Source organism: Oratosquilla oratoria, chromosome 28 (assembly GCF_046742065.1).
Source record: "Oratosquilla oratoria isolate Oo_2021 chromosome 28, ASM4674206v1, whole genome shotgun sequence".
Taxonomy (NCBI): domain Eukaryota; kingdom Metazoa; phylum Arthropoda; class Malacostraca; order Stomatopoda; family Squillidae; genus Oratosquilla; species Oratosquilla oratoria.
In genome coordinates this window covers 44,353,639-44,381,404 of record NC_134804.1, presented here as the reverse complement: position 1 = coordinate 44,381,404, position 27,766 = coordinate 44,353,639, and the positions used below count along the sequence as shown (strand labels likewise).

General features: G+C 38.2%; 1 protein-coding gene across 6 annotated transcripts in view; it reads left to right on the top strand.

Moving 5' to 3' along the window:
* The window catches only part of Chd1 (chromodomain-helicase-DNA-binding protein 1), a 61,000-nt gene that overhangs the window by 10,566 nt on the left and 22,668 nt on the right, over positions 1 to 27,766 (top strand). For 5 of the 6 annotated variants that reach the window (XM_076211339.1, XM_076211335.1, XM_076211336.1 and 2 more), the window contains exons 2-16: positions 2,829 to 2,968; positions 4,010 to 4,316; positions 4,666 to 4,781; positions 5,014 to 5,193; positions 6,408 to 6,586; positions 6,679 to 6,848; positions 8,690 to 8,847; positions 9,064 to 9,193; positions 17,686 to 17,808; positions 18,143 to 18,242; positions 25,021 to 25,199; positions 25,356 to 25,498; positions 25,669 to 25,806; positions 26,601 to 26,824; positions 27,180 to 27,301. In XM_076211339.1, coding sequence (XP_076067454.1) covers positions 2,829 to 2,968; positions 4,010 to 4,316; positions 4,666 to 4,781; positions 5,014 to 5,193; positions 6,408 to 6,586; positions 6,679 to 6,848; positions 8,690 to 8,847; positions 9,064 to 9,193; positions 17,686 to 17,808; positions 18,143 to 18,242; positions 25,021 to 25,199; positions 25,356 to 25,498; positions 25,669 to 25,806; positions 26,601 to 26,824; positions 27,180 to 27,301 — 2,409 coding nt within the window. The remainder of the gene's footprint in view (positions 1 to 2,828; positions 2,969 to 4,009; positions 4,317 to 4,665; positions 4,782 to 5,013; positions 5,194 to 6,407; positions 6,587 to 6,678; positions 6,849 to 8,689; positions 8,848 to 9,063; positions 9,194 to 17,685; positions 17,809 to 18,142; positions 18,243 to 25,020; positions 25,200 to 25,355; positions 25,499 to 25,668; positions 25,807 to 26,600; positions 26,825 to 27,179; positions 27,302 to 27,766) is intronic. The other variant, XM_076211338.1, reaches the window with a different exon arrangement.

The following is a 27,766-nucleotide window of genomic DNA, read 5'->3' as shown; positions in this document are numbered from 1 at the left end:
AGATACAAAGGCGGGACACCATGAGCGTAGCTCCCCTTCCCACAAAATACAACTAGGTAAATACACAAATAGTGTCTAGAACTTTGACAATTGCAAAAATATCTAGACACTATTTTTGCAAGGCGCCAAAAATGGGAAATAAAGGTCAGTACCAAAAAATGCAAAGTACTGGAAATGGGCAATAGGGACAAAAGACCAACAAACCTGATCTTTATTTTATACAGATCAACATGAGAAGTTTATTGAAACCTGGTTGGGTGGCTGGATAGAGGATACCAGAGTGGAGATACCAGGTTACATTATGCATCTTAAAGACAGACAATGTTCTGGCCTTCAACCCTTGTGAGGTCATTGCCATTTTGATTATACAGTCGAACCTCGAAAGCCCGGACCCTCGTATGACCGGTCGAAATGAACAAAGGGCGGATTTTTCAAGCAAAGTTCCCTATTTGTCCGGTAGGTGACAGCGACAGCCGTACACATGTACTCAAACCCAGACCAGTCAAGCCGCCACCAGGGCTGCCGTTTCGTAGAATTTTGTACCAAAACGTAGTAAAATAGCGGCATGTGGCAACTGCACAAGGACACGAGGATTTTTTTTTCTACATATCAGCATGCTGTTAAAAGCTTTTAAAAACTCAAACTTTTGTTTAAAAATCATAGAACTAGTTATCAAATAATAAATGGTACATCAAAATATGACTTTTATTGGTTATTGTGTTACTTATAAAGTATACCCCAAAAGATACGTTTTTACCGTGTAGAAAAAAATTCTACGCTAAAGTTTCAGCTTTCTTTTAGCGATAATAATATACATTCAAGAATAAGAATATACGTTCAAGAATAAAAAAAAACTAGAACCAACATTTTGTCAAAGTTTGACAAGTATATCTTGCTATGAAAGTCTGCACATGCCTGAGAAAAATGTATGGCAACACTCCCATTCTACACAGCAGTGTAGAAAACGCGGCAACCCTGGCCGCCACCACTGTCCCACGTGCATACCTTTCGATATTTACAGTGTACGTAATAAAAAATACAGTACAGTACACTGTATATACAGTACATTTACATGCATGTATTACAATTATTAGTACAGAATTATTAGTACAGACGCTCCTCAATTTAAGTTTAAGTTACGTTCCGAACGGCCAAACGTAACGTGAAAATGAACGAAAGTTGTTACTGTACGTTCCAGTAATGTATGACCGTTCATACTGTACTATACATCCATAAATTCTATTACCGTATCTTATAAAACACCCCTAAATCATTAATTATAAACATGACATTGCAAAATAATAACATTAATTTCAAATAAATTCAAGCAACATAAAGTGAGATGGTGGAGGAGGAGGAGGAGGCAAGGCACGTTCAGTCTGTCATTTGTGCCATGTAAACAATGGACGCAGTGTCATGTGTAAGTATCGTTTGAAAGTCTCGTACTACGGAGAGCGTGCTAAACTCAAAAATTCACTAAAAAAAAGTTTTACAATCAGTTCAAACGTAAAATCGAAAAAATGTAAAACAAATAAATGTAAGTAGAGCGTCTGTATTATAGTATTATTATTATAATATTGTTATTATTACAGTGTTAGATTATTATACTCATGTGTTTCTATGCCATATACATTACCTATACGTATACCACTACGAAAATATACGGGTGTTAGGGCGATATTTTCGATGACCGGACCACCCTTCTCCCCAATTAGTCCGGGCTTTCGAGGTTCGACTGTATTTGTAGATCATGGTACAGTGGGCTTGTAACCCTTAGTAATGATTACAGGCTATCCAAAAGATATCAGTCTAGCCTGCAGGTGACTCGGAATGCAAGAGCCATATAGGAACTGATGAATCTGTAAAAAGGGGAATGTTGCCTCTTGATTACTGTATTAAACAACTAAAACTGAATCCTGTATACAACATCTATAATAATAATGCACCAAAGTACAATTTCAAGACAGTAGTACATAACTACACCAGAAACAGCTCAGGCTGCTATCAAATCAGACACTGGCTTCTTCTATCACACTAATACTTGTCCTCTTCACAATTGTTATATATTACTTGTTTCTTCAGATATGAAAGAAGAATCAAATACTGACTCCATAGTTTCCTATTTACATTAGATTTGGGTTAAATGGCATCAAAGGAACCAATGATAGGTACTTGCAAGTGATTGTCCCATAAGATGGAAGTCGAGGAAAGTTTCTCCTTGGCATCCATCTTCAAAACCTGTCAGCATCCTCACCTTCATCAGAAGGTGCAACCCTGAGGGCTGACATTTGGTCTTCAGACCAGACCCAAGATCTCTATCAACTTCAGCTATATTTTTTCCACCTTTTTTTATTTAAGAAGAACTGACATCCAATAGTTGCTCCCCTTCCCTCACTAGCATAATCCAGTGACATAGACTGTTCTGTATTAATAAAACACAAAGAAGAATCCAGCGTTTCATCATGGGAGAGATTTATGGGAGGATCCAAGAACTATAACCAGCTGCTGTGGAGTCGTGGGTTTCCTGTCAGTGAACAATTAGTAGCAGATAGTATAAGAACATAAGAATGAAGGAGACTGCAAGAGACCATGAGGCCTATACTAGGCAGTTCCATGTCCATTACCACCTGTCATCCCCATCCATAAAGTTGTCTAACTGTTTCTTAAAACAACCAATAGTTTCAGTGCTCACTACATTGTTACTAAGTCTATTTACTAAGTATTTTTATCACCAAGTAGCTATTTACTGTAATGCAAAGCAGCATCAAGCTAAAGGCCTTTGTTCTTATTCTTTTTATGAGTTAAAACTCCTCCCATACTTTTTTCAGCACAAAGAAGATAGTGGTTCAGACAGTGAAGAAGAGAAGTCAGGCTCTGGAAGTGGGTCAGACAATGATTCAGATAACGAAAATGACAACACCAAATCTGGCTCTGGCAGCGATTCTGACTCGGGATCGGGGAGTGAAAGGTGAGTTTTATTCAGATATGTATTGGATAAGTTTGTTTTATGTATAAAGGATGTCATTGACTTACACTCTGCAGTATATGTGACTTTCATCCATCCCCAAATATGACCAAAATGACCAAGAAAATATTTAACATTCATATATCCTGGTTGACCTCCACGTGCTGTTTTCAAACCTGTTTTCACACAAACTGCAGACTGGGTGAGGCATGCAGACATTTTTTACATTTGGTCAATCTTGTTCATGTTTCACTTTAACTCTTTTAATTTGCATGCATTTCAACCTCTTCCATACAGTGATGCCTACGTAGGTGTAATGAGGTGCCAGTGTCAACGTCTTGATTATATGTTTTTTGTAGTTGTTGCTGAGTGACCCCCGAATTCTGTGTTTAATATTATTCAATGAAAGAGAATGAATAATATAGCAGTGACTTTATAATGCAAGTATTGGGATGCATCAATCATTGTACCTCCGGTATGCAGTACTATGTGGGAGAATTTGACTCATATTGAATAGGTTAAGAATACATAAATTTTCACATTCTGAAGTATTGGAGATAGGATGATTTATTTATCAATTCATTTATATATATTTTGAATTTATTATGTAAAGAGGCAAACTAGGTGGGTGGGGGGGTCATATGTATATATTTTTTCTCCAAACTTGCCTCCCAGAACTTGTACATTCCCCTTTGTCATTACTTCACCCACCATCCATGTACTGTATAGGTTAACGAGCTATGTTGTTATGATACCTTTGCATCAATCTAACATTTACTTTAAATATCTTGATTGCCTAGTTTACCTCACCCAAATTTCACACCCATCATAAAAGTTCTTCCCCGTTTCTAAATCTCTTCCTCCAACAACTTTTGAAAGAGCAATGACTAAAACTCCAGAATTACTAGGTATCCAAGCAAGCCCTTACCCATTGGGGCTGGATACAAGATACCCATTATAAACTCGTATCAATAACATTAAGTAGTGCGCATCCATATATTTAATTATTTAGGATTCTTATGTTTTTATTTTCATATTTTTTAGTGGTTCAAAATCGGGGAGTTCTTCAGACTCCAACGACAGTGATAATGAAAGTGGATCGAACTCAGAAAAACAGTCGGACTCGGAAGGAGAAGAAGGTGAGGAGGAAGGTCAGGAGGATGGAGATGACAATAATGATAATGATGATGAGGATGATGACGATGAAAATGATGGTGATGAGGAGGAGGAAGATGAGGATGAAGAAGAGGAGGAGGAAGATGAACAGAACAGGTCTGGAAGCTCATCGCACAGCAGAAGCAGCAACAGGCATTCATCTAAGAGAGGGAAGGAGGAGATGAAGCAGGTGGGGGCATGTATCAATTCCATTTAGTTTATTTTTTGTTCTTTCAGTATTCTATGTAGATATATCTGTCATTATTTTTTTTCTATGAAGTGCAAGTAGATTTGCAGTTTTAGATTATTTTCATTATATTTTGTTTTTTGATTTTGTTTTATATCTTACATTTGCTTTTTACTTTGTAGCAGTATTGGCATTTTTTTAGTTGTGATTGTATATATACTTATAGCAAAATTGTAAGAAAATGTAGATTCTGTCAGATATATCTCATGAATATTTCTGTATATATATATATGTATATGTGAATGATTGTTGCAAAACTTGAAGGATACTTTGTTGATTTGCCCCTTTTCATTTTTAGTACTGGGAAGAAAACCCTGACATCTATGGAATTCGAAGATCAGGAAGGCAAAGGAAAGAACCAGAGAGAATGACTGTACAAAATGAATCGAAGCCCATGAAACGGAGTCGACAAAGGTGGGCAGATTTATTTTATAGCTTTATCTGTATCCTCTTTGTCATCCACGAGGTGCCAAGATAAGAGGGAGGGTGGAGGGGAGTGGAGTGTATTTAGGGATGGAATGGGTGGGATTGATTTTTATGCCTTTTTCTTTTTGACTACCTCCTGTGTCTGTAATGTATGTGTGGTATTTTCATCATTGGTTTACTCTTCCCTCCGCACATATTGTGACTTGAATTATTCTTGTAGTTCTAGTCAAAGCCAGTGGAATAGTTCAGATTCGGATAGTGAGGACTCCGAAGCACATGATAAACCTCGCAAGCCACCCCCAAAGAAATCCAGTTCTTCTAAAAAGAAGTCTTCGAGTAGTAAGAAGAAACCGCAGCCACAACAGGAGGGTGGTAGTGACAGTGAAGATACAGCAAGGAGGTAAAAATACCCTTAAGTTATTCATATATTCTGTATTGTTGCATTAGTGTGGGTATAAAGTTAGGATTAAATAGATCATGAAGTGGTGTTTGATTCTCATTGTATTTTGCAGTAATTCTTGTGTCACTAGTTGTCAGTTTTGGATCGGGTTTGGAAACCAGGCGCCAGCTCCTTGAGGCCACACCTCCAGAAGGCCAAGTAGATGTGAAGTGGATGAATAAGTTGGGAGGAGGTGGGGTCACCCAGTGATGAAATAGTAATGCTTGGTGGCATAGCTGTTTGGAGCATGGGCTGCTACTTGGATGGAGGTCAGGAGTGATGGCTCGAGTCCTGTCTGGCAGCAAATTCATAGGAGGCATTGTCCTAGCTCTCTCTGAGAGCGGGTGTTCATGACTTTAAACTGAATCCTGTAGGGCTACTCTCCAATGACTGTATCCTCACTCTTCCTTATAACAAATGATAAACTTCGTACAGATAGGTAAGGGAAAGTATGGGGAGAGAAACACTGGACTTTGGAAGAGTCTTTTATTAGGTGAATAATACACTGTTTGACCAGTTTTAACTATTGCCTTATGACAAAAGTGATGACCTAAAGAACCAGTGATTTTTAGTAATGGTGTTGTTAAAGTTCATGGAAAGAATGAGTGAATAAAGATTAATAAAAGAGGTGTGGAAGGCAGTGGTGGAGGGAGTGAACTTGAGGGGATGATCAAGGATGTGATGGATGGATGGGGTGAAAGGGACATTGAGCAAGAGGGGAATGTTTGACGAGCAAGGAAGGGAGAAGTCAGAAGATAGGAATGAGTGGAGAATGGTTGTTTATAGATAATACTGTGATGCAAGGAAGGGATAAGGAGTGGTTATGTATGAATGATATTTTAACAAAACCCAAAAAGATTTCTTCCCATCTTTTCTTTTTCTGCATGAGGGGATTTGCCACTTAAGTGAAGTGGCTATGCTGTAGATGTACTGTGTCTTGTTGCATTGCTTCTGACCCAGGGCAGTGGGTGGGATACAGGAATGACCCATCATCCATGAGGAGCTAAGATGAAAAGGAGGAAAGGGTGGTGGATGGGTATGGGTACGTAACTTTGACTTGGCTACCACCCTTATAAGGGGGAAAAAGTCCTTAGTAAATAGATAGATATAAATTTCATTTGTATCACATGTTAAGGAGTCAGAAAAGCTTCATAAAATTTGCTTTCTTACATCAGAAGGGGCTCTTCAAGGGCAGGTGCCAAGGTTAGTTACAAAGAAGAAGAGAGTCCAGACGAAGAGGAAGAAGATGAAGACTTAATCGAGGTTGATTGGTCCAAATCAGAAAACAAGGAAGAAGACGAGAACTCACAAACCATTGAAAAGATTCTTGACCACAGGATAGGGAAAAAAGGAGGTAAGTTTCTTAGAGTTGTCTTGTAGAACTTGATGATAAATAAGTGTTGTTCATGTCGTATGCATTTGTTTAACGACCATTTCTGTCATCAGCTGTCGGTATGCAGACATACATATATGAAGTGGAGAAGAATGGGGATCCTAACACAGATTTTGACCCCAGTGATCAAAGTCAGACTGAGATGCAGTTTTTGATCAAATGGAAAGGCTGGTCTCACTTGCACAACACTTGGGAGTCAGATGAGTCAATAAAGACTCAAAAGGTAAGGCAGGTTAAAGATACAAACAGGTTGACCTCATGCTTTACAACCCCAACTTTTTAGTACATTCAGTCCAGACTGGCATTTGCTTAGATTCTTGCTTTTATATTATATTTGGTAGATCAGGTCATTGGCTTAATTGATTACCATGGCTGTTATATAGGACCCACATTGATGTGGTACATTGGGAATTTGTTCCTGTGCTCATAGGTGCCACTTGTGTAAAATTTAAGTTTGCTAGCTAATCCATTGATGTGACCAGGCCAGCTGATTATGTAGATCATTTATTATTTTAAAAAGACATTATTTTCATTTTGTGCATCAGATACCTTTTCAGTAGATACAGCTACACATAACCTTTAGTTAATTATTAAAATTGCTTAGTTTGGTAAGCGAAAACTTTTTTGTTTTCATGTTGTAGAAACTTCATTGTTTTTAGATGTAGCAATATGGCTTACCCATACTTCATTAGTCAAGCATGACATTCTTGATTGAAAATATTTCCCTAATTTTTTTTTTCTATGAGCGTATGTTGGTTTCTTTGAGTGCCAGGGAATATACTCCCATCCACATCATCCATCCATCCACCCCTCATCTGTTTTACATGCTACAACACCCATGTGATTGATGATGATTGATCTTGGGAGCGGATGACTTGAGCAGTGAGCCCTCCATCTGCTGTGGGTAGTGCACACTTGATGATAAAGGGGCAGAAACAGACGGCCAAGACCAGCTGGCTTGTAATGTACCAATGCTGCATATCATTCACCTTTTCATGTGCCTTGTGTCAGCCTGTTTCAAAGGGGGGGTGATTTACTTTGTGTAACCCTTTAGATAGTGCTTGCAATTTTTCTAATTAGTGCTTTACCATTCCAACTAATAAGCCTTTTTTTATTTCTTTAATGATACTTGTTTACTACACCAGTTTAAAAGAGATCCTCGGTACAAGAACCAACCACCCCGTATTTGGCCTCGACTGGCAGTGTGCATTCAAGTTCTTAGTTGCTCTAAGCAGTCACAAGCACTTGCTGTTAAGCATTGCAGCCTATAAACTTTAGTTTGCTTTAGACTGATGAGCAAATTAAATATTCATTGTGGTTCATGGAATATTTGATATTCTTAATCCTGGCTTCATGCATACTTTCATGTCATCCACTGACTTTCAGCATAGCATGCTGCAGTCCAGTGCTTAGCGTATCCTAAAGCATGAAATATTGTCAAGTAGTTGCTCTTAAAGATAAATTCAAAGTTATTTTTCGGCAATAGTGTCTTTGATAACCATGGGTTTTTCTCTATTTTTTTTTTTTTTTTTTTTTTATAACTTTATTATTATTATTATTATTTTTATATATACAGTATTATAATCTGTATGGGGCACTTGAATAGTCTATCCTTTGCATGGTTCTCTTAGAATTTAAGCTTACCACAACAATTCTTAAAAGAGATGTGGTGCTTCTCAGTTGCTATTGGCATGCTTTATTTTATTTTCGTTTTTTCTTTTTTCTTGGCCATAAGGACTTAAGTTCCCCTCCCCCTGACAAAGCATGTAGCCACTAAGTTTTTTTTTTTTAGGCTTTTGAAGCAGGGCTAGAGGCAGCATAGCTTATCCAATTGGGAAGTTTTCAACTGTGTAGTTCATGGTTTAAGGGAAAATTACATATATATCATATGTTGTCTCATGTTACCTGCTTAAAAGTGCTTACAGTGTTCAGTTTGAGGTCCGTGTAGTAGCAGGTTGTAAGGGCACATGTTTTAAGGCACCAGAAACTGATAGCAACTAAGGCAAGACCCCCCTTTGTGCATCAAGTGTGTATTAATGTGAGCCTTTCCTTGGTGTGGACCAGTACAATGCCTTCCAGGTTAAGGGGATGAGAAAGCTGGAAAACTTTTTGCGTAAGGAAGAGGAGATGGATGTTTGGAAGAAGTATGCAACCCCAGAAGAAGTGGAGTATATGGAGATCCAAGCTGAGCTAGAGAGGGAACTTTATCAGTCACATTTAAGGTGAGTCTTGATTAGTAAATTTTAGGAGACTGTTTAAGAGAGGTTGATTAAAGACTTAATGAAAAAAAAAATTGTGATTAATCTGTTGGACTTATCTAGTTTTATACTGGCTATTGATCACCTTTTCATAACTTATGTGTTATTGCAGATCTTTAAATTATTTGTAATTTACTTTTGTAATTGTAATTTTAAAATATTACATACTTTATTTTCCAGAGTGGAGAGGATTTTTTCAGAGGCCGAGGAAAATGGAAATCGCTATTTTTACGTGAAGTGGGAAAATTTGCCTTACAGTGAAGCTACATGGGAATTGGAAGATTTGGTCAAAGAAAGGTTCCCAGTGCAAGTAAGTTTAAAGAATATGTGGGTATGTTGACATTGCATGGAAACTTGTTTTTGTTGGCAAGCTTGATGTTGTATTTGAGAAGCCACTGTCCGTTGCATTGGCTTTGACTCAGCAGGGCAGGGATGATCCTTCATCCATTAGGTGCTAAGAGATGAGGTATAGCAAATGGATTTTAGATGGTCCTTGAAAGTGGCAGTTGCCGACAAGATTGACGAGTTAAACACCATATGAGGAGAGCCTTTATTTGTACGACGTTTTGCTTATTACAGCTTTTTCAAGTACATTTTAAATATCTAAACCACCCTTTTTGGACATTTCGCCCACGGACGTTTGGGCCAGCATTCTCATCCTTTCCCAGTGTTCAAACCCCCCCCCCCCCCTTCTCCTCCTCCTCCTCTTCCTCTCCCCCCCTTTTCTCTCCCCGTTCCCTCCTTTCCCCTTATTTAATCTCAAGCACTTGTATCTTAACTTGTACTCGAAAAAGCTGTAATAAGCGAAACGTCGTACAAATAAAGGCTCCGTCCTCATATGGTGTTTAACTCATCAATTTCATATGGTGTTTGGGATGGATGAGGTTTGGGTACAAACCAACACACTAGAACTGTTCTTCCCATTTCATCAGACACTCCACATAATACCCATCTCACCCAGGTGCTTTACTAGCTTTCATCACTTTCAATACATTTTGTATCTCATCTTTTCCTATAGCCCTGTCATTTTCTTCTCCCATCACAGTAATTGTCATAATCAATCCTTCTCTTCAACATTCAACAAGTCCCTGAAATGCTATACTCATCTTCCCCGTGCTGCCTTCACTTCATTTGATATCAGTCTGTCTACTTTCTTTATTTTTTCCTAATTTCCAGACTCAGTCACTCCCTTTTTCACATCTCTATTTTATTTTCATTATTTTCAAAAGTCTCTGCCAAATTCCTACCTCATATTACTTCTATTTTTTGTCTCCTGACCATGTTACATACCTCTTCTTTTCTTCCTGTAACTCTCATATGCTTCCCAAGTTCTACTTTGAAACCATTCCTCATAGGCTTGCTTCTTTTCCACCACCTCTTCATCTTGCCATTCACTGCCTCATCTTGTGCTCCCTCTCATCCTCATCATCCCATTCTTGTTGATTAGCTTACCATAGGCCTATATGTATTCCTGATCTCGTGCTGATGGGAATTTTGCTGCACCACAAAAAGAAACTCGCTCAAAAACTATCTACATACATACACCAAGGCTTTTTCCCCCTTACAAGGGAGGTAGCCAATAAGAAAAAGGCATAAGATCATTCCCACCGATTCCATCCCTAAATACACTCCACTCCCCTCCACCCTCCCTCCCATCTTAGCACCTCCTGGATGACGGGTCATCCCTACACCTTGTCCACTGCCCTGGATCAGAGGCAGTGTCACAAGGCACAGCAAGGCCGCTTCATTAAATCGGCGACCCCCCCCCCCCCCCTCTCCGTCCCCCCATGCATAAAGGAGAAGACGGGGAGAAATCCCTTCGGGGTGTGTCAAATTTTGCGCACACATACTACATCACCCCCCATCCCCCCACCCATTCCACCTCATGCATCACATCATCATCCATATACAACCATTCTCCATTCACCCCTGTCTTCTGTCCTCTCCTGTCCTTCCTCAACAGACATTCCCCTCTTCCCCAAAGCCCCCTTCACCCCATCCATCCATCTCATTCTAGGACGTCCTCTCATGTTCACTCCCTCCACATCTGCCTTCCATACCTCGTTTACTAGTCTTTCTTCACTCATTCTTTCCATGTGTCCAAACCATCCTAATACTCTTTCATCAACCCTATCTCCCAACTCCCTTTCCACCCCTGTTCTCCTCCTCACCTCCTCATTTCTCACTCTAGCCTAGTAACCCCCATCATACTTCTCAGACACCTCATCTCAAACACATTCAAACTCCTTCTCTCTTATGTTCCATGTTTCTGCCCCATACAGTGCTGTTGGCACAATCACTCCTTCATACAGTCTCCTCTTAGCATCCATTCCCAAATTTCTATTCCTCATTACACTTTTTAATCCAAGACATTTACTCGCTTCTCTCAATCTACATTCTACCTCCACTCCACCTTTTCCTGCCCCATTTGCACCCAAGTATCTAAAACTATCCACTTCCTCCAGTCGCTCTCCCTTAATGCTCACTTCCAGTCTGCTGCCACTTCCACCCCTTGTACATCTCATCACCTTACTTTTACCCACATTTATTTTCAGCTTTCTTCTTTCACACTCTCCCAAACCCTGTCACCAACTTCCTCAATCCCTCCTCCGATCCTGCCACAAGCGCAGCGTTGTCCGCAAACAACAGCTGGCTCATCTCCCACTTTTCTCCATTTTCTTTAACCATCTCCAATCCCTGACCCACCACCCTTGCATTTACCTTTTGCACCACCCCATCCATGTACAAGTTGAACAGCCAGGGCGACATAATGCATCCCTGACGAAGTCCCACCTTTACCTCGAACCACTCGCTCTCTCCATTTCTAATCCTGACACATGCTCTACTACTCTCATAAAAACTCTTGACAGCTCCCAGAAGCTTTCCTCCTATCCCGTATATCCGCAAAACCTCCCACAGTGCCTTCCTCTCTACCCTATTGTAAGCCTTTTCCAGATTCATAAAAGCCAAAAAACATCCTTCCCCTTTCCTATAGCTTTCTCACGTATCTGTCTTACCACAAAAATCTGATCTACACAGACTCTACCCATCCTAAATCCACACTGTTCCTCACCAATTACTCCCTCTGTTCCTCTCCTAATCCTCTCAATCAAGATCCTCCCATAAGCCTTCCCAACTACACTTAACAAGCTAATCCCTCTGAAACTTCTACACTAGCACTTGTCCCCTTTTCCCTTGTAAAGTGGAACTATACAGGCACTCCTCCAGTCCTCATGCACTCTACCCTCTCTCCAGCAAACATTAAATAACCTCACCAGCCAGTCCACCATCACTGTACCTCCTTTTTTTAGACATTCTTCATGGCATCCATCCAGACCAGGTGCCTTACCTGCTTTCATCATCTTAACAACTGCCTTCACTTCATCCTTCCTTATTTCTCCTCCATTTTCCTCACTCATCACGGTCATTTTCTTAGCATTTCCCACTGCAACTATCTTTCCCTCCCTATCCTCCTTCACATTTAGCAACTCCCTAAAATATTCTGCCTATCTTCCACTTACTTCTCTTCCATTATCATCTCTCCATCTGCACCTTTTACCTTTTCTTCTCTACTTGATTCACCTCCTCTTCCTCTCATAATTTCTTTCCAAAACATCCAAAAACTATCTAAAGTACATAAATAATGATATATCATAAATATAGTAATAACTCACCACATTGTTTTTGTATATAAGTACTAAGTAGGAAATAATGTGAACCATTGAAAATAAGGTATTACATAACCAATGTTTCCATGAAAAAAAAGTGGCACATGATCAAAATATTTTGCACAAGGGTGTATTGCAATTGAAAATTATGGAATGCTGTTGAAACTAACCTTAGACAGCAGTACATAGTCAAAAACATATTATTGAAAATCTTCATGTGAGACTATTGACCCATAGTACCAGAGACTGGTAAGTGGTCACAAATGCAGATATATTCAACTGTGAGTACTCTTTTCATGATTTACCTTTATTTTATGTCACCTTAGGACAAATTATGCAAAGAAAAAAAATGTATAAAAAAATATAAATAGATAAAAATCAGCAGACACCAGCATGTATCTGAACTATACATTGGGCTGACAATGTATGGGTTAGATAATGTGTTGAAGATAAAATATCTGAGAAGTATGGAAAGGGTTACAAGGTTGGATAGAGTTAGAAATGAGTAGGTGAGGAGGAGAGTGGGGATTGAAAGGTAGCTGGCAGATTAGGCTGATGAAAGATTAGTGGGATGGTTTGGACACATGGAAAGAATGAGTGATGAAAGATTAGCAAAAGAAGTGTGGAAACCAGAGGTGGATGGAGTGAACTTGACATCTAAAGATGAGATGGGTGGATACGGGTGAAAGGGACTTTGAGTAAGAGGGGAATGCCTGTTGATCAAGGAAGAGAGAAGTCATGGGATAGGGGTGAGTGGAGAATGGTTGTGTATGGATGATATTTTGATGCAGCCCAAAGGGATTTCTCCTTGTATTCTCTATTTTCTGCATGAGGATGGAGGGTTGCTGTGTAAGTGAAGTTCCCTGCTGTGGATATACTGTGTCTTGCTGCATTGGTTCTGACCCAGGTAATGGGCAGGAGACAGGGATGACCCTTCATGAGGAAACAAGGTTTGTGGATGGGAATGGAATGGGTGGGAGTGTATGCCTTGACTTGGCTACCCTCCTTATATGGGGGAAGAAGCCTTTATAATAAAGGTAGACTTGTTATTTAATTTCTTTACCCTCAGCACTCCTCAACCTGCCTCTCTTTTCCTCCACTTTCAAATTCCATTCTACCAAATAATGATCTCAAAATATTAACATCTTGAACTCTTCCACTCCTCCTTCTGGGTACCAGTACAGATAATCAACCCCAGCTTGCATGAAGTTCACCATTTTCAGATTTGATTTTGTGGATTTTCAAGAATGGTGCCAACTTCCGGTGTTCACTGATTCAGACGTGTATTTCCAGGTTTGTTCATATGTATATACTGTTGATTCATGAAGAACAGCATTCATAGGATGCTTACCCTACTGAATCTCGCCAGAGACTGGCTGCACTTTACTCCCTCACCCCATCATGCTTCACAGACACAGGGTCAAATCCAATCACTCAGAACTGTTTTGTAAGCACCCCCAATGAAAGAACTTGGATTGTGTAGCAACTTAGGACCGAATTATATGAACATTATGGTGATAATAATTACAATAGAACATTGATTTAATGTGAGATTGAGTCTTTGAGATTTTATTTCGCACTTAATTGAAATACAGTTTTAATGGGAAGGAACAATTGTAATAGCATTATGCTGAAACAACCATTCATTAAATGAGACCGCTAAAATTATGGGGTGTGAAACTGTGTTTACAAGGAATCATGTGAAACTGTGTGTTTACAGTCAATCAGCTGACTTACTGTATGTCTGAATGTCTGTGCTCTGGGTGACAAGTAGAAAGACAAGACATTTGGTGCAGAATGACACAATTTGTGCAGAAAAAATGCACACCAATTGCAATATGCTTAAGGTCAGAATATCTAATCTATTTTGTTCTATATACCAAGAGCTTTTTCCCCTTATAAGGGAGATAGCCAAATCAAAGGTACTCCCACTTATTCCACTCCCATCCACCACCCTTTCCCATCTCTCATCATAGCTCCTCAAGGATGATGGGTCATCCCTGTATCCTGCCCACTGCCCTGGGTCAGAAACAGAGTTGCAAGACACAGTATATCCACATCAAGGCTGCTTCACTTAATCGGCAACCCCTCTCTCCGTCCCTTCATGCAGAAAAAGAGAAGATGGGAAGAAATCCCTTCAAGGCTGCATCAAAATATCATTCACACTTAAGTTCCCCCTACTCCCCATCCCCTGCCCCTCCCTTCCTAGCATAACAGTATCATCTATACAGTCACTCTCCACTCATCTCTGTCTCCTACCTTTACCCTTGCTCAACAGACATTCCCTTCTTTCTCCATGCCACCTTTAGCCCATCCATCTCATCCTCGATTGTCCCTTCAAGTTCTCTTCCGCCACCTCTGCATTCTGCACCTCTTTTATTAATATTTCATCACTCATTCTTTCCATGTGTCCAACAAACCACCCCAATAATCTTTAATCAGCCCTATCTGCCATCTCTTCCACTCCCACTCTCTTCCTCACCTCCATGTTTCTCTCTCTAACCCAGTAACTCCTACCATACTTCTTAGACATTTCATCTCAAGCACATTTGATCTTTTTCTCTGCCTCTCTTAAGTTTTTAAGTCCCCATATAATGCTATCAGCACAATCACCCCTTCATACAATCACCTCTTTCCATCCACGCCCAGAAGGGTATTTCTCAAAACACTTTTTAATCCCCCAAGGCATTTACTTCCTTCTCTCAATCTACCTCCACCTCCCCTCCTCCCTCTCCTGCCACATGCAGCCCCAAATATCTAAAGCTATCCATCTCATCCAGCCTCTCTCCTTTTAGACTTGCTTCCAACTCGCTGCCATTCTATACCCTTGTTCGTCTCATCTCCTTGCTTTTACCCACATTTACCTTCAACTTTCTCCTATCACATACCTTAGCAAACTGTCACTAGCTCCCTTAATCCCTCCTCTGACCCTACCACAAGCACAGTGTCAGCAAACAACTGGCTCACCTCCCACTTTTCTCCATTTACTTTAACCATCTCCAGCCCCTTGCCTATTACCCTTGCCTTTACCTCCCACACCACCCCATCCATGATTACATTGAACAGCCATGGGAACATGACACATCCTGATGCAATCCCACCTTTACCTCAAACTACTTAATCTTCATTTCCCAATTTAACACAAGCTCTACTATTCTCATAAAACTTGACTGCCTTTATCAGCCTTCCTTCAGTCCTATATATTAGCATAACCTGCTGTAGTGCCTTCCTGTCTACCCTGTCATAAATATTTTCTAAATCCATAAAGGCCCAAAAAATATCCTTACTTTTTCCTCAAGTTTTCTAACACAAAAATCTGATCCACACAACTCCTACCTTTCCTAAACTCACACTGTTCCTCACTGATTACTCCCTCTTTTCCTTTCCTAATCCTCTCCATCAAAACCCTCCCATAAGCCTTCACAACTACATTCAACAAACTGATCCCTTTAACACTATTACCCTCGCATTTGTCCCCTTTTCCTTTGTAAAGTGGAACTATACAGGCACTTGTCCAGTCCTCTGGCAATGTACCTTCCTTTACACACACATTAAACAACCTTACTAGCCAGTCCACTATTACTATAACTCCCTTCTTCAGACATTCTGCACGATGCCCATCAAACCCAGGAAACTTACCTGTTCTCATAATTTTCAGAGATGCTTCTACCTTATCTTTCCTTATTTCTCCATTTTCCTCTCCCATTACTGTTATTTTTTTAGTGCCTCCCACTGTAACCTCCAATTCCTCCCTCTCCTCCACATTGAACAGCTCTCAAAAATACTTCGCCCATCTTCCCCTAAGCTCTGTCCAACTGTGTCTTTTACCTTTTCTTCTCAACTTGACTTGCCTCCCCTTCCTCTCTTTATTTCCTTCCAAAATAAATTTGAATGATTTGCTTTAGATTTCTTTATGGTCATAATCATAAGTTTTGTTTTGAATAAATAATTTAAAATTCTTTCATATTAGATTGACATTCTACTGTATCATTATTGGTGAATACAGAAAATATTGTATATTTATTACTGTTCAGTAAAACACGAGTCGGGTAATGTATGACACAGGTGAGCAGCCCCATCAGTTCTTGAACAGAGTACATTCTCTTTGAAATCTTGGATGCATAAATAGAAAATGACATTACGCTACTGTTTTTAAGGTTTGATATAATGTACTGCACTGTTTGTGTATGTTAGTATACATGTTCTTTTTCATTAAGATTACTGCTCATTACTTATTCTTTTCTCTTTTGGTAAGTAGAAATGCATAACTGAGTCTTAATATATATTTTAATGGTGTTGGGGAAGGTCTGCAGGTATACACTGTAGCTTAGACAATAGAGATAACTGCTTCCTGGGTATGCTTCCTGTATTTACAAATTTTCCTTATTCATGGGAGGAGTTGGTACCTAAACCCTATGAATAATTAGGGTTGACTGTAGTCCATTAATGCCATCTCAGCCACCCTCCCCTCCATCCAATCCCATGTTTACTTCTGCTTGTTTCTCTTCTTGAACACTGTTTACTATCACCAGCTCTCTAAAGACATCTCTAACAATTTGTCTCCACAGTAATTCTTATCTGACACCCTTAACAACTCCATCTGTTGGCTTATCTCCTCTCCTAGCATTAAGATCCCCAACACAACTATATTTGCATTATTCCCAAAACTCTATTCACTCATTTAGATCAGTCCAAAAATCCTCCGAATCCTCTTCCTTTTTCTCACTACTAGGACAATACGCACACACTAAAACCCATAGCTCCCATCTTAATTTTACCTTCATTATGTATAGCAGTGCTATTTCTTCCCTCCCTCATCTATGTGTCACCCCTAAAACACTCCTTAACTTAAATACACCTTTCCCTTTCAACTTAATTTCTTTCAATGCTAACACATCCATCTAGAGTTGTGGTTGAAGTCCTCCCAAACCCTCTTATGTTTTGACTTTTTGTTGGAGGAAAATATAAAATGGAGGATCTCTAGTCCCATTAGTGTCATGAAAACATGGTGGTAGAATTCTTTTTCCTCAGTTATTGCCAGCAAATTACTATGCAATGTGCCTTCTAATCATTACTCAACAATCTGAGCTCAGATTTTATGTGTGTCAGTTGTTGTAATAGTCTTTTATTTCAGTTGGAAGATTTTAGGAGAAGAGAGAAGTCTTCCTGCACTCCAAAACAGTGTCCTGCACTGAAACATAGACCAAAGTTTTCAGCCCTCAGAATGCAGCCAGATTATCTTGGTGGTGAATGTGAGGTAAGGGAGCAATGTCACATGGCATAGAACCAGAAAAGCAGATTGCCTTATCCTTGCAGTAACAATTTACATCACACGTATTTACCTAGTTGTATTTTACGGGACTAGAGCTATGCTCGGTTTGACCCGATTTTGTATCTCTCCACATCCAGTTTGCTTTTGAATTCGTGTATAGTTCTGGCATTAACTGTTTCACTGTTCATTTTTTTCAATGTGCATTTAGTTACTTGCAAACAACTACATTCTTAAAACTGAATACTGATCAAATATTCCTGCAGGGTCAAAGGAGGTTCATATTGTGTATTTGTAAGTAAATAAATATTTATTTTTACAGGACTACACTCTCAGAGATTATCAGATGAACGGAGTCAACTGGCTTATCCATTCATGGTGTAAAAATAATTCTGTCATTTTAGCAGATGAAATGGGCTTAGGTGAGTCTCTAATTTCAGGTATTAACCATGTTAAAATAAAACATTTATAATTATATGATATTTATTAATACTGTTTTTATGTTTTAAATTCTAAGCATGTGGAAATGAAACAAACATAACAGTTTGATCATTGAAGTGTGTGTTTTTCTGAAGTATACGTATATATGGGACTGAAGAGATACTCAATACTGTTATCTCCATTTGGCAGATACAATTAAAACTTGGAAAATGAAAACCCCCATTTAACAAATCTGTTAATGAACAAGTTTTGAAAAAAAAAAAAAAAGTTAATGAATGATACTTCAGGGTACGAACATATGCATATACACATAATCCCACTGGCTCAGTAGTGCTTTCGTGCATTTCCCTAATTATTTTGGTTAGCAAATGTTTCACTTTAAGAATGGAGTCATGATGATATGATGATGATATGGTTTAACGTCACAAACTCCCATCTATTGGAAGGCTGGGACGGTGCCCCTCACAGAGGGCTTTGTAGTGTGGAATTTAATGAACCATGCCCTTGGTTCAACTTTGCTGATGGCAGGATTTGAACCGCCATCCCCTCGACCTTCGCCACAAGTGACAACGCCCTAACCCACTCAGCCAGCAAGCTTCCAATGGAGTCATAGAACAAATTAAGTTCATTATCTGTGGTTCCACTGCAGTTTGTACCTGGACTGTACTCTAGATCTCAGTGAACTTTAACTGTTTTCCTTCAGGACTCTTAGGTGAATTGGTGCTGAAATAGAAATCCTCTCACCTTATATAAGTGAGAACTGAGAATCAGTAACTCCGTTTCCTTCCCATTTTTCCCTTCCTCCTCTACCATTACCTCCTATGTTGTGCTATGCTAAGTGAGCTGGTGACTTAGAAGTACATACATATACCAACAACTTTTTCACCCTCACATAGATATAGAAATACCTACACTAACAACACCAACATCTCCTAATTTCTTCCCATGGCGATCTCTGGAAGAGCCCAAGGACTAGTGTTAGCTATGATAGGGTGATAGGATTCCACTCTTTGATGACTCACTTCAGGCATATCAGTTTTATTAAAGTTTCTTGGATATATTGTCATTCCAATCTTTGCCTAAATATTCTTCACTGCAGATCCTGATTGTTTGGAGAAAGAAATCTGTCACAATATCTTGGTTTTTAGATCAATGTAGTAGAAATATAGCATTGTCTTTGTTGGTTTCCCATGCACTTTAAATTTCAGTTGATTGCCCTGTCCAGGAATTTCTTCCAAATTTCCATGCTGTTAAGTGATTTATGTACAACAGGTACAGGCTGAATGGTGTTTTCTCTGACACATTGTTCATTGGTTATAATCTTAACAATATCTTGTCACCAGAGGAGACCAAGCACCATTGATTTGATAAATCTCCTTAACCCTAATTGATACATCATAACCCAAACTAACATAAGCAAGTTGTTTTTTAACCTATAGATAAAAGTTATAAAACAATTGAATTACAATTCTTTTACCTTTGAATAATAATTCCACTAGTTTTAAATATAATATAAAACCGACTTGCCTTGATTTTCCAGTGCAAACAGGGAAAAAAAACAAATAGGGGTTAGATGGTTGTGGGATGTGTAAAGAGTGAGTGCATGCCCTGGCTAACCATTCCCCTTTATAAGGGGGATGTATGTAAAACAAACAGATTTATTGAAAGTGAAGACTTTGCACTCATGTGTTTTATAATGAATATAATAGTTTGTTGGCTGAGCGGGTTAGGGCGTCATTACTTGTGGCGAAGGTCGAGATGATGACGATTCAAATCCTGCTTGGGGCGAGTTGAACCAAGGGCATGGTTAATTAAATTCCATGCTACAAAGTCCACTATAAGGGGCACCATCCTAGCCTTCTAAAAGGAGGGAGTTAGTGATGTTAAACCAAATCAATCATAATAAAACTGCAAATTGTGACTTATGTATGCAGCACTGGGGTGACGTATGAGAGTGCAGCATATAGCTGTGGGTTTCATAAGCAAGAGTTCCAGATACTGTAGAATTCAAATGAATATATGAACTCCAATAAGCATTATTAACTGCAGGTTGAATGTGAGTATAAAGGGCGAGATACCAGAGGAAGAGTTTTAACCACTTCACTCCGAGCCAAAATCTTGCGGGCAGCATTAGCTGCCAGACGTACGATGTTGCGTCATAATACTCGCATCATAAAAAATAGTCACCGCTTATATTGATCGTTCTCTCTTTCACCCGTGAATTTTGATAACCATAGAAAATGTGATGAAGCCAGTTTAGAGAGTATGTCAGTTACGCAGGGACAACTACAATAAATATAATCAAGACACCGATATAGCAGCCTCGCGTATCCACTTGCTCCCCATGCCGCCTACGTAGGCGGCACCGTATGGAAGGGGTTAAAGTAATCTGCTGCCACATTCTTAATGGAGTACTTTTTTTTTTTTTTTTTAATGTGGTTTAACGTCACAAACTCCTCCCTATCAGAAGGCTAGGATGGTGCCCCTCACAAAGGGCTTTGTACATTGATATTAATTAAATTTGTCTGACTTTCTTACATTAGGGGCCTTCTCTGTCAGATCAACCAGTGCTTAACACCCTCATCTCTCAGATTTTGCTGAAATTTGGTATAGAGGAAAGTTGTGGGCCCTGAATCCATTTCTGAATTTTTTAGATCAATTGGACAAATGGCTCAAAAGATATGACCTTGGGAAATTTGACATCGCGTATGAGGCCATATGTTTTCGGTGACCCATAACTTGGTTAATAATGATCAGAATTGCATATATGTATAAATATTTAGACTCAGAACAAGCAAAGGAATTCAAATATAAAGGGTTTAAAGCTCTAGGCTGAAAAATAAAAAAGTTATACAAAAAACAAAATTTAAGGTCACAATTTGTCCTCTGGGGTATCAAATGAGAATATTTTTTTAGATGTAAAAAATGAAGGCAAGGGCATTAGCTATTAAAATCAGCAAAAAAAAAGTTTGTGTATGCAATTATTTTTCATAAAACACCTATAAATGATCACCATATTCATAAGTCTGGCATCAGTTCTACTTATTTTTCCACACTTAACCCCATGTTTTGACATATAGATTTTTTTTTATAGATATAAAAACAAAGAATTATTAGCAATGAGAAACAATCATAAAATGTTTGGTAATGTTAGTATTTTTTATGTAACTAATTTACAAATGAACAAAATAAAAAATCATTGTTGGTAATTTTCATGTCATTTAAGAAAACACCAAATTTATAAATTGCATATATATTCCAGGAATTGTAATACCTTAGTCCTTAGATTTGAGGTTGGCAAACACCAAGAATAAATGCTTTTACCCCCTTACAAGGGAGGTAGCCAAAAAATCAAAGGCATAAAAACCACTCCCACGCATTCCATCCCTATCACACTCCACTCCCCTCAACCCTCTTCCCTCCCTCTTATCTTAGCACCTCCTGGATGACAGGTCATCCCTGTATCTTGTACAAAATATAATTTCCATGTTATGGTTCATTTCAAGTAATCATGTTTTTCATACAAACACCTTTCATAGTTTGCATAATCCTTAACATAACATTCCATATTTTTCAAGAAAGCGAAGCAAAGAAAAGATTGTTATTAAAATTATTATAATCACAACTGCAATCACATTCTTCTGTAAATGAAATATGTAACAATAATAATTACAATCACATTGTTCATTTGTACAATGACTAAAACCATACTTTCAATGAGTAATCATAAATAAATTCCCAATCAAGATGAACTGAAACCTCAACTGAAGAGAATACGAAGTGATAAAGCCCATGAAGATACTTCAATAATTGGTTATGCCCACAGGCATGTTCATAAGTAAAATCAACTTAAGCCAGGCAATTTTCTAACATGAAAGATGTCCTGGATTTAATGGGATACATTATACTACTTGGAATTATATATATACAACAAGGGGTTCTTCCCCCCTACAAGGGATACAGGTAAGTCAAGACACATACCCACTCCTGCCAATTCTAATCTCATCCAATACTCGTTTCCCTCTTCTCTTAACTCCTCATAATTAAGGGTCATCCCTGTCTCCTGCCCACTGCCTGGATCAGAAACAATGCAGCATGACACAGCACATCCATAATATGGCCGTTTTACTTACACAGCATACCCCCATCCCTGTCCCTTAAACGCAGAAAACAGAGATGATGGAGAGATATCCCTTTGGGCTCCATCAAAATATCATTCGTACATAACCATTCTCCACTCACCCATATCCCCCACCTTCTCCCTTCCTTGCTCAAGGCCCCTTTCATCTCATCATCTCATCCTTTCTAAATATAACAAAAAAAGTAAAGCAAAAATTGAAGCTGCAGATATAGTCTGCTGCATTGCATGCTTCTGACCCAGGGCGTGAGGGGGGGATGACAAAGGACAATGTTTACCTACTTTAAGGATTCATGTGCAATGCTTTCAATTTTTTTTGGGAAAAATGTATTGAATTTGCTGCTTAGGCTAGGACAACTCATTACATATAATATATGATGTCCTGGCACAGCACAGGAATCCTTGTTTGAGGGGGATGATAATGTGAACTTGTTGAGACAGAAGTGTATAAATCTATGAAATCTTCGATTCTTGAATTCAAACAACTTCCTTGTAAACACCCACAAACTCTCCTGGTTTGATATGCTTTCAAAGTATTTTAGGTTCATTAGAAATGTGACCTTTCCTTATTCTTTTCTTTTCCAATGCCACTTGAGGTGGGAAACACCATCAGCTCTTCCTTGTTTCAGGGGGAGAACTGAGGTTGAAGGATTTTTGCTATGAAGCAATATTTTTTTTCTTTAATTGTAGATGTTACTCAAAATTATAGATAGTTCACTTGAATCTTGATCAGACTTGTTTTCAGTGGTACTAAGTGCAGTGGGGTTTTTCAATATAATTCTCCAATGGTTCACACACAACAATGAGTCTTTTTTCAGTCTACCATCACATTTTTCAACAAGTTTATCTGTCACTTTTCTAAGATTGATTGTTATGCATTTTTTTTTTCTTTTAATTGGATCCTGGCAATATTTCAAATGTCGAATCATTGTGATATAATCTGTAAAGATATGAATACAGGAAAATCAGTTAGATGACATATTATTTTTTTTTAGAAAATATAGCCATGTACACTTGATATTTTGAGCCTTGAGTCACGAAGGATCAGAGCACCATACCCACCAACCACCCAGTTATATGGCTGCAACTGTACTAACCTGTGGACAAGGATGCTAGAATTAGACAGTAAGTCTCAAAGGCTGTTTAGCAAATTGTCTCAATAGCTTTAATGTTTTTTTTGATTGATTTTTTGATTTTTTTGTGTTTATAATGTCTTGTTTTTATATCTATAAATATTTGTATAAGTGTTAAGGATGGAATAGAAAAAATGCCTTTTTTTTTTTTGGAATGGGTGGGAATGATTTAATGCCTTTTCCTTTTTTGGCTACCTCCCTTAAAAAAAATTTATTATAAAATACTTACAAACTTTTTTTTTAAAATTTACAAAATTTTTTTTTAGCTTGTTAAATATTTTTTTTTATAACTCAAATATTTTTTTTGTATAACTCGTATTTATTTTTGTATATTTGAATTTTTTTGATAAATGAATATAATGCAATTCTGATAATTTATTATTCACTGAAAACATATGACCTCATGCGGCCTCAAATTTCCTGAGGTCATATCTTTTGAACCATTTGTCTGATTAATCTAAAAATTTCAGAAGTGGATTCAGGGCCTATGATTTCCCTGAGAGATGAGGGTGTTAATTTAAAAAAAATTTGGTTGATTTAACAGAGAATGCCCCATTAATGAAATAGCAAGATCTGCAAGTTTGAGTATATTTGTTCGATTACTTTTTGCAGAAAAAGAAATAAAGGTATAAAATAATTCAAATAAGACCAGAGCTTATTCACACACTCCTTTATAATTGGGGTGACCAGCCACGTCAGCCTATCCTTCACCCATTCATTTTGCCTTTTACCTTACCTCCTTGTGGAGGAAGGGATATCCCTGACCCCAGGTCTGCCCAGGTCTGCCTAGGTCAGAAGCAATGCTGCAAGACACAGCTTCTATATGATTTGGCCCAGTGAACAGGAATGACCTTTCATCCACAAGATGTTGAGGTGGGAGGGATGTTAAGTAGGTTTTAATGAGTATGTATAAATAAACATAGATATAAAATAAAATATAGAATACATCAATATATATATATATATACATATAATATAGAATTATATATATATATTAATATATATATACTATATGTAAATATCTATAAAATATATACATCACACCCAAAGGCTTATATTTCACCCGTCTTACAAGGGGGAGGAGATTTTCTCTTATACATACTTCATTGAAAGTGATGGCTAATTGTGCATTTATTATTTTTTTTAAATATATTTTCCATGTCTTACTATGAACTTACGTTCTTTTGAAAGCAATAGTGAACATGACCACCTACAGTGAAGTCAAAAACCTTCTTTCAAAGGAACACATATCCATAGTAAGACATGGAAAATACATTTAAGAAATATAAATCCACAATTAGCCATCACTTGCAATAAAGAATATATATGTATATATATATTTATGTTTATATATATATATATATTTATGTTTATATATATATATATATTTATGTTTATATATATATATATATTATATATATATATATATATACATATATATATAGTATATTGCACTTTATATATATGTACATGTAAATTTTTTTCCAGGTAAAACTATACAGACAATTGCATTCCTTAGTTATTTGTTCCACATGCATCACATATATGGGCCCTTCCTGCTGGTGTTACCACTGTCTACACTTAATGCGTGGCAGCGCGAATTTGCCAACTGGGCGCCAGATATAAATGTGATTGTGTACATTGGTGACAGGGATTCTCGCAAAATTGTAAGTAGAAAGTAAAGTGAAGCTTTCTGCATGGAAAAAATTAATGATTAATGTGGAGTTTTGGAATGAAAATAGCTTTTCCCCAATTCATATTGATATTTATGAAAATGATTGTGAAGTAACTTGGAGTTTTAACATTAAATTTTTATATTTCAGATTAGAGACTTTGAGTGGACCTATTCTTCAAAGCGTTTAAAGTTTAATGCCGTGCTCACAACTTACGAAATACTTTTAAGAGACAAAGAGGAGCTGCAGGATACATGTCAATGGGCAGTACTTGCTGTTGATGAAGCTCACAGGTAGTGTAGAGCCTTCCTGTTTTTCAGCATTATTTTCATCCTGTGAATGTTTGGAAATATAGGCACTTTAGCTAATAAAGTAAAAAAGATTGATAATTAAATTATTAATTGTTATTATTATTTATTTATTTATTTTATTGTTATTATTATTATTTTTTCTATCCTTTTAGGTTGAAGAACGAAGACTCTCAGTTGTACCATGCCCTAAGAGATTTTAAAACGAATCATCGGCTTCTAATTACTGGAACTCCTCTTCAGAATTCCCTTAAAGAACTTTGGGCTCTTCTTCATTTCATCATGCCAGAAAAGTAATCATAACCATTCTAATTTTATCTATATACCAAATGGCTTTTTCCACCTTTTAAAGGGTGTAACTGGCCAAGGCTTGCACCCACCCACCCATTCAGCACCTGTTTGTTTACTTTTTAAAAATCTCCTTGATGCTTGTTGATGAACGGGACATTCTTGTGCCCCCCCCCCCATCCCCATAACCCCCTCCCCTATACCTGGCCTACTGCCTGGGTCAGATGCAGTGCAATAAGACGCAGCCCCATGATGTTTTGATTTTATAGGATATACTGGTTTTACGTACATACACCAAAGGCTTTTTCCCCATTACAATGGAAATAGCCTAAAAACAAAGGCATAAAATCCACTCCCACCCATTCCTTTCCCACATACTCCGCTCCCAATCCACCCCCCTCCCTCCCTCTTATCTTGGCTCCTCCTGGATGATGGGTCATCCCTGCCCACTGCCCGCAATGTCAGAATACACAACACATCCACAGCAAGGCTGCTTCATTAAATTGGCAATACCCCTCTGTCCCCCTCATGCAGAAAAGGAGAAGACGGGGAGAAATCCCTTCTGGCTGCATCAATTTATTTCTCATACATACTCCCTCACCATTTCCCTTTTATGCATCACCACATCATCCATACACAACCATTCTCCATTCACCCCTATGTTTATATGAAAACCCAAAAACAACCTTACATTTTATATAATAATTGTCATACCCCTGTCTTAATACAAATACTTTTGATCTACACCACCTCCCCCCATAACAATGACTATTTATCATTTACTTGTTGATTCCTTCAGGTTTGATGACTGGGAAAGTTTTGAATCCCAGCATGATCAGAAAAACAAAGGGTTTCACAGACTCCATCGGCAGCTTGAGCCTTTTCTGTTGCGTCGAGTGAAGAAAGATGTGGAGAAGTCGTTGCCAGCTAAGGTAGAACAGATACTCAGGGTGGATATGACCCAACAACAAAAACAGTATTATAAGTGGATCCTCACTAGAAACTACGATATGTTAAAGAAAGGTAGGAATAACTGTTTATGTATGGGAGTTGAACTAAAAAAAAGAAAGTATATGATTTTTTTTTATATACCAAAGGCTTTTTTTTTTTCCCCTTATAAGGGAGGTAACCAAAAAACAAAGGCATAAAAACCATTCCCACCCATTCCAGCCCCATTATACTCCACTCCCCTCCACCCTCTTCCCTCCCTCTTATCTCGGCAACTCTTGGGTCATCCCTGCATTTTGCCCACTACCCGGGGTCACAAGCAGAAAGTAAATAAAGATATAAATAATTGGCCTAAAATTTCCATTCATTATAAAGTAGTTGACAAATTAATCACAGCTCTAATAATGTAATATGAATTCATCACTTTCAGGTAACAGAGGTTCAGTTTCAAGTTTTGTAAATATTTTAATGGAATTGAAGAAATGTTGTAATCATGCACAGCTGACCAAAATAATAGATGAACAACTAACAACCACCAATGAAATATTGCAGGTAAGTCATAACCTATTTTGTCTGACTTTATGATTAAATACAATAAAAAATCAGTATCAACTAAAAGGGAGGGAGTGTGCAGAATGAATGGAGAAGTGCTGGTATAGTTCCACTTTATAAAGGAAAAGGGGATGAATGTGGAACTTGTTAAAGGTAGTCAAAAGCTTTTACTCGAGTAGTAGAGCTTGCTCGCTGACAGGTTAGGGCATCATTGCTTACGGCGAAGGTTGAGGGGATGGCGATTCAAACCCTGCCACCGGCGAAGTTGAACCCAGGGCATGGTTCATTAAATTCCATGCTACAAAGTCCTCTGTAAGGGGCACTGTCCTGGCCTTCTGATGGGAGGAGTTTATGATGTTAAACCATATCACAGTAGAGCTCCCCTTTTATAATAGGGAGATCTTTTCTCACAGTAAGGAGATCTTTTCTCACAGTAAGGTTAACCCGTAACATACGAGGACACCA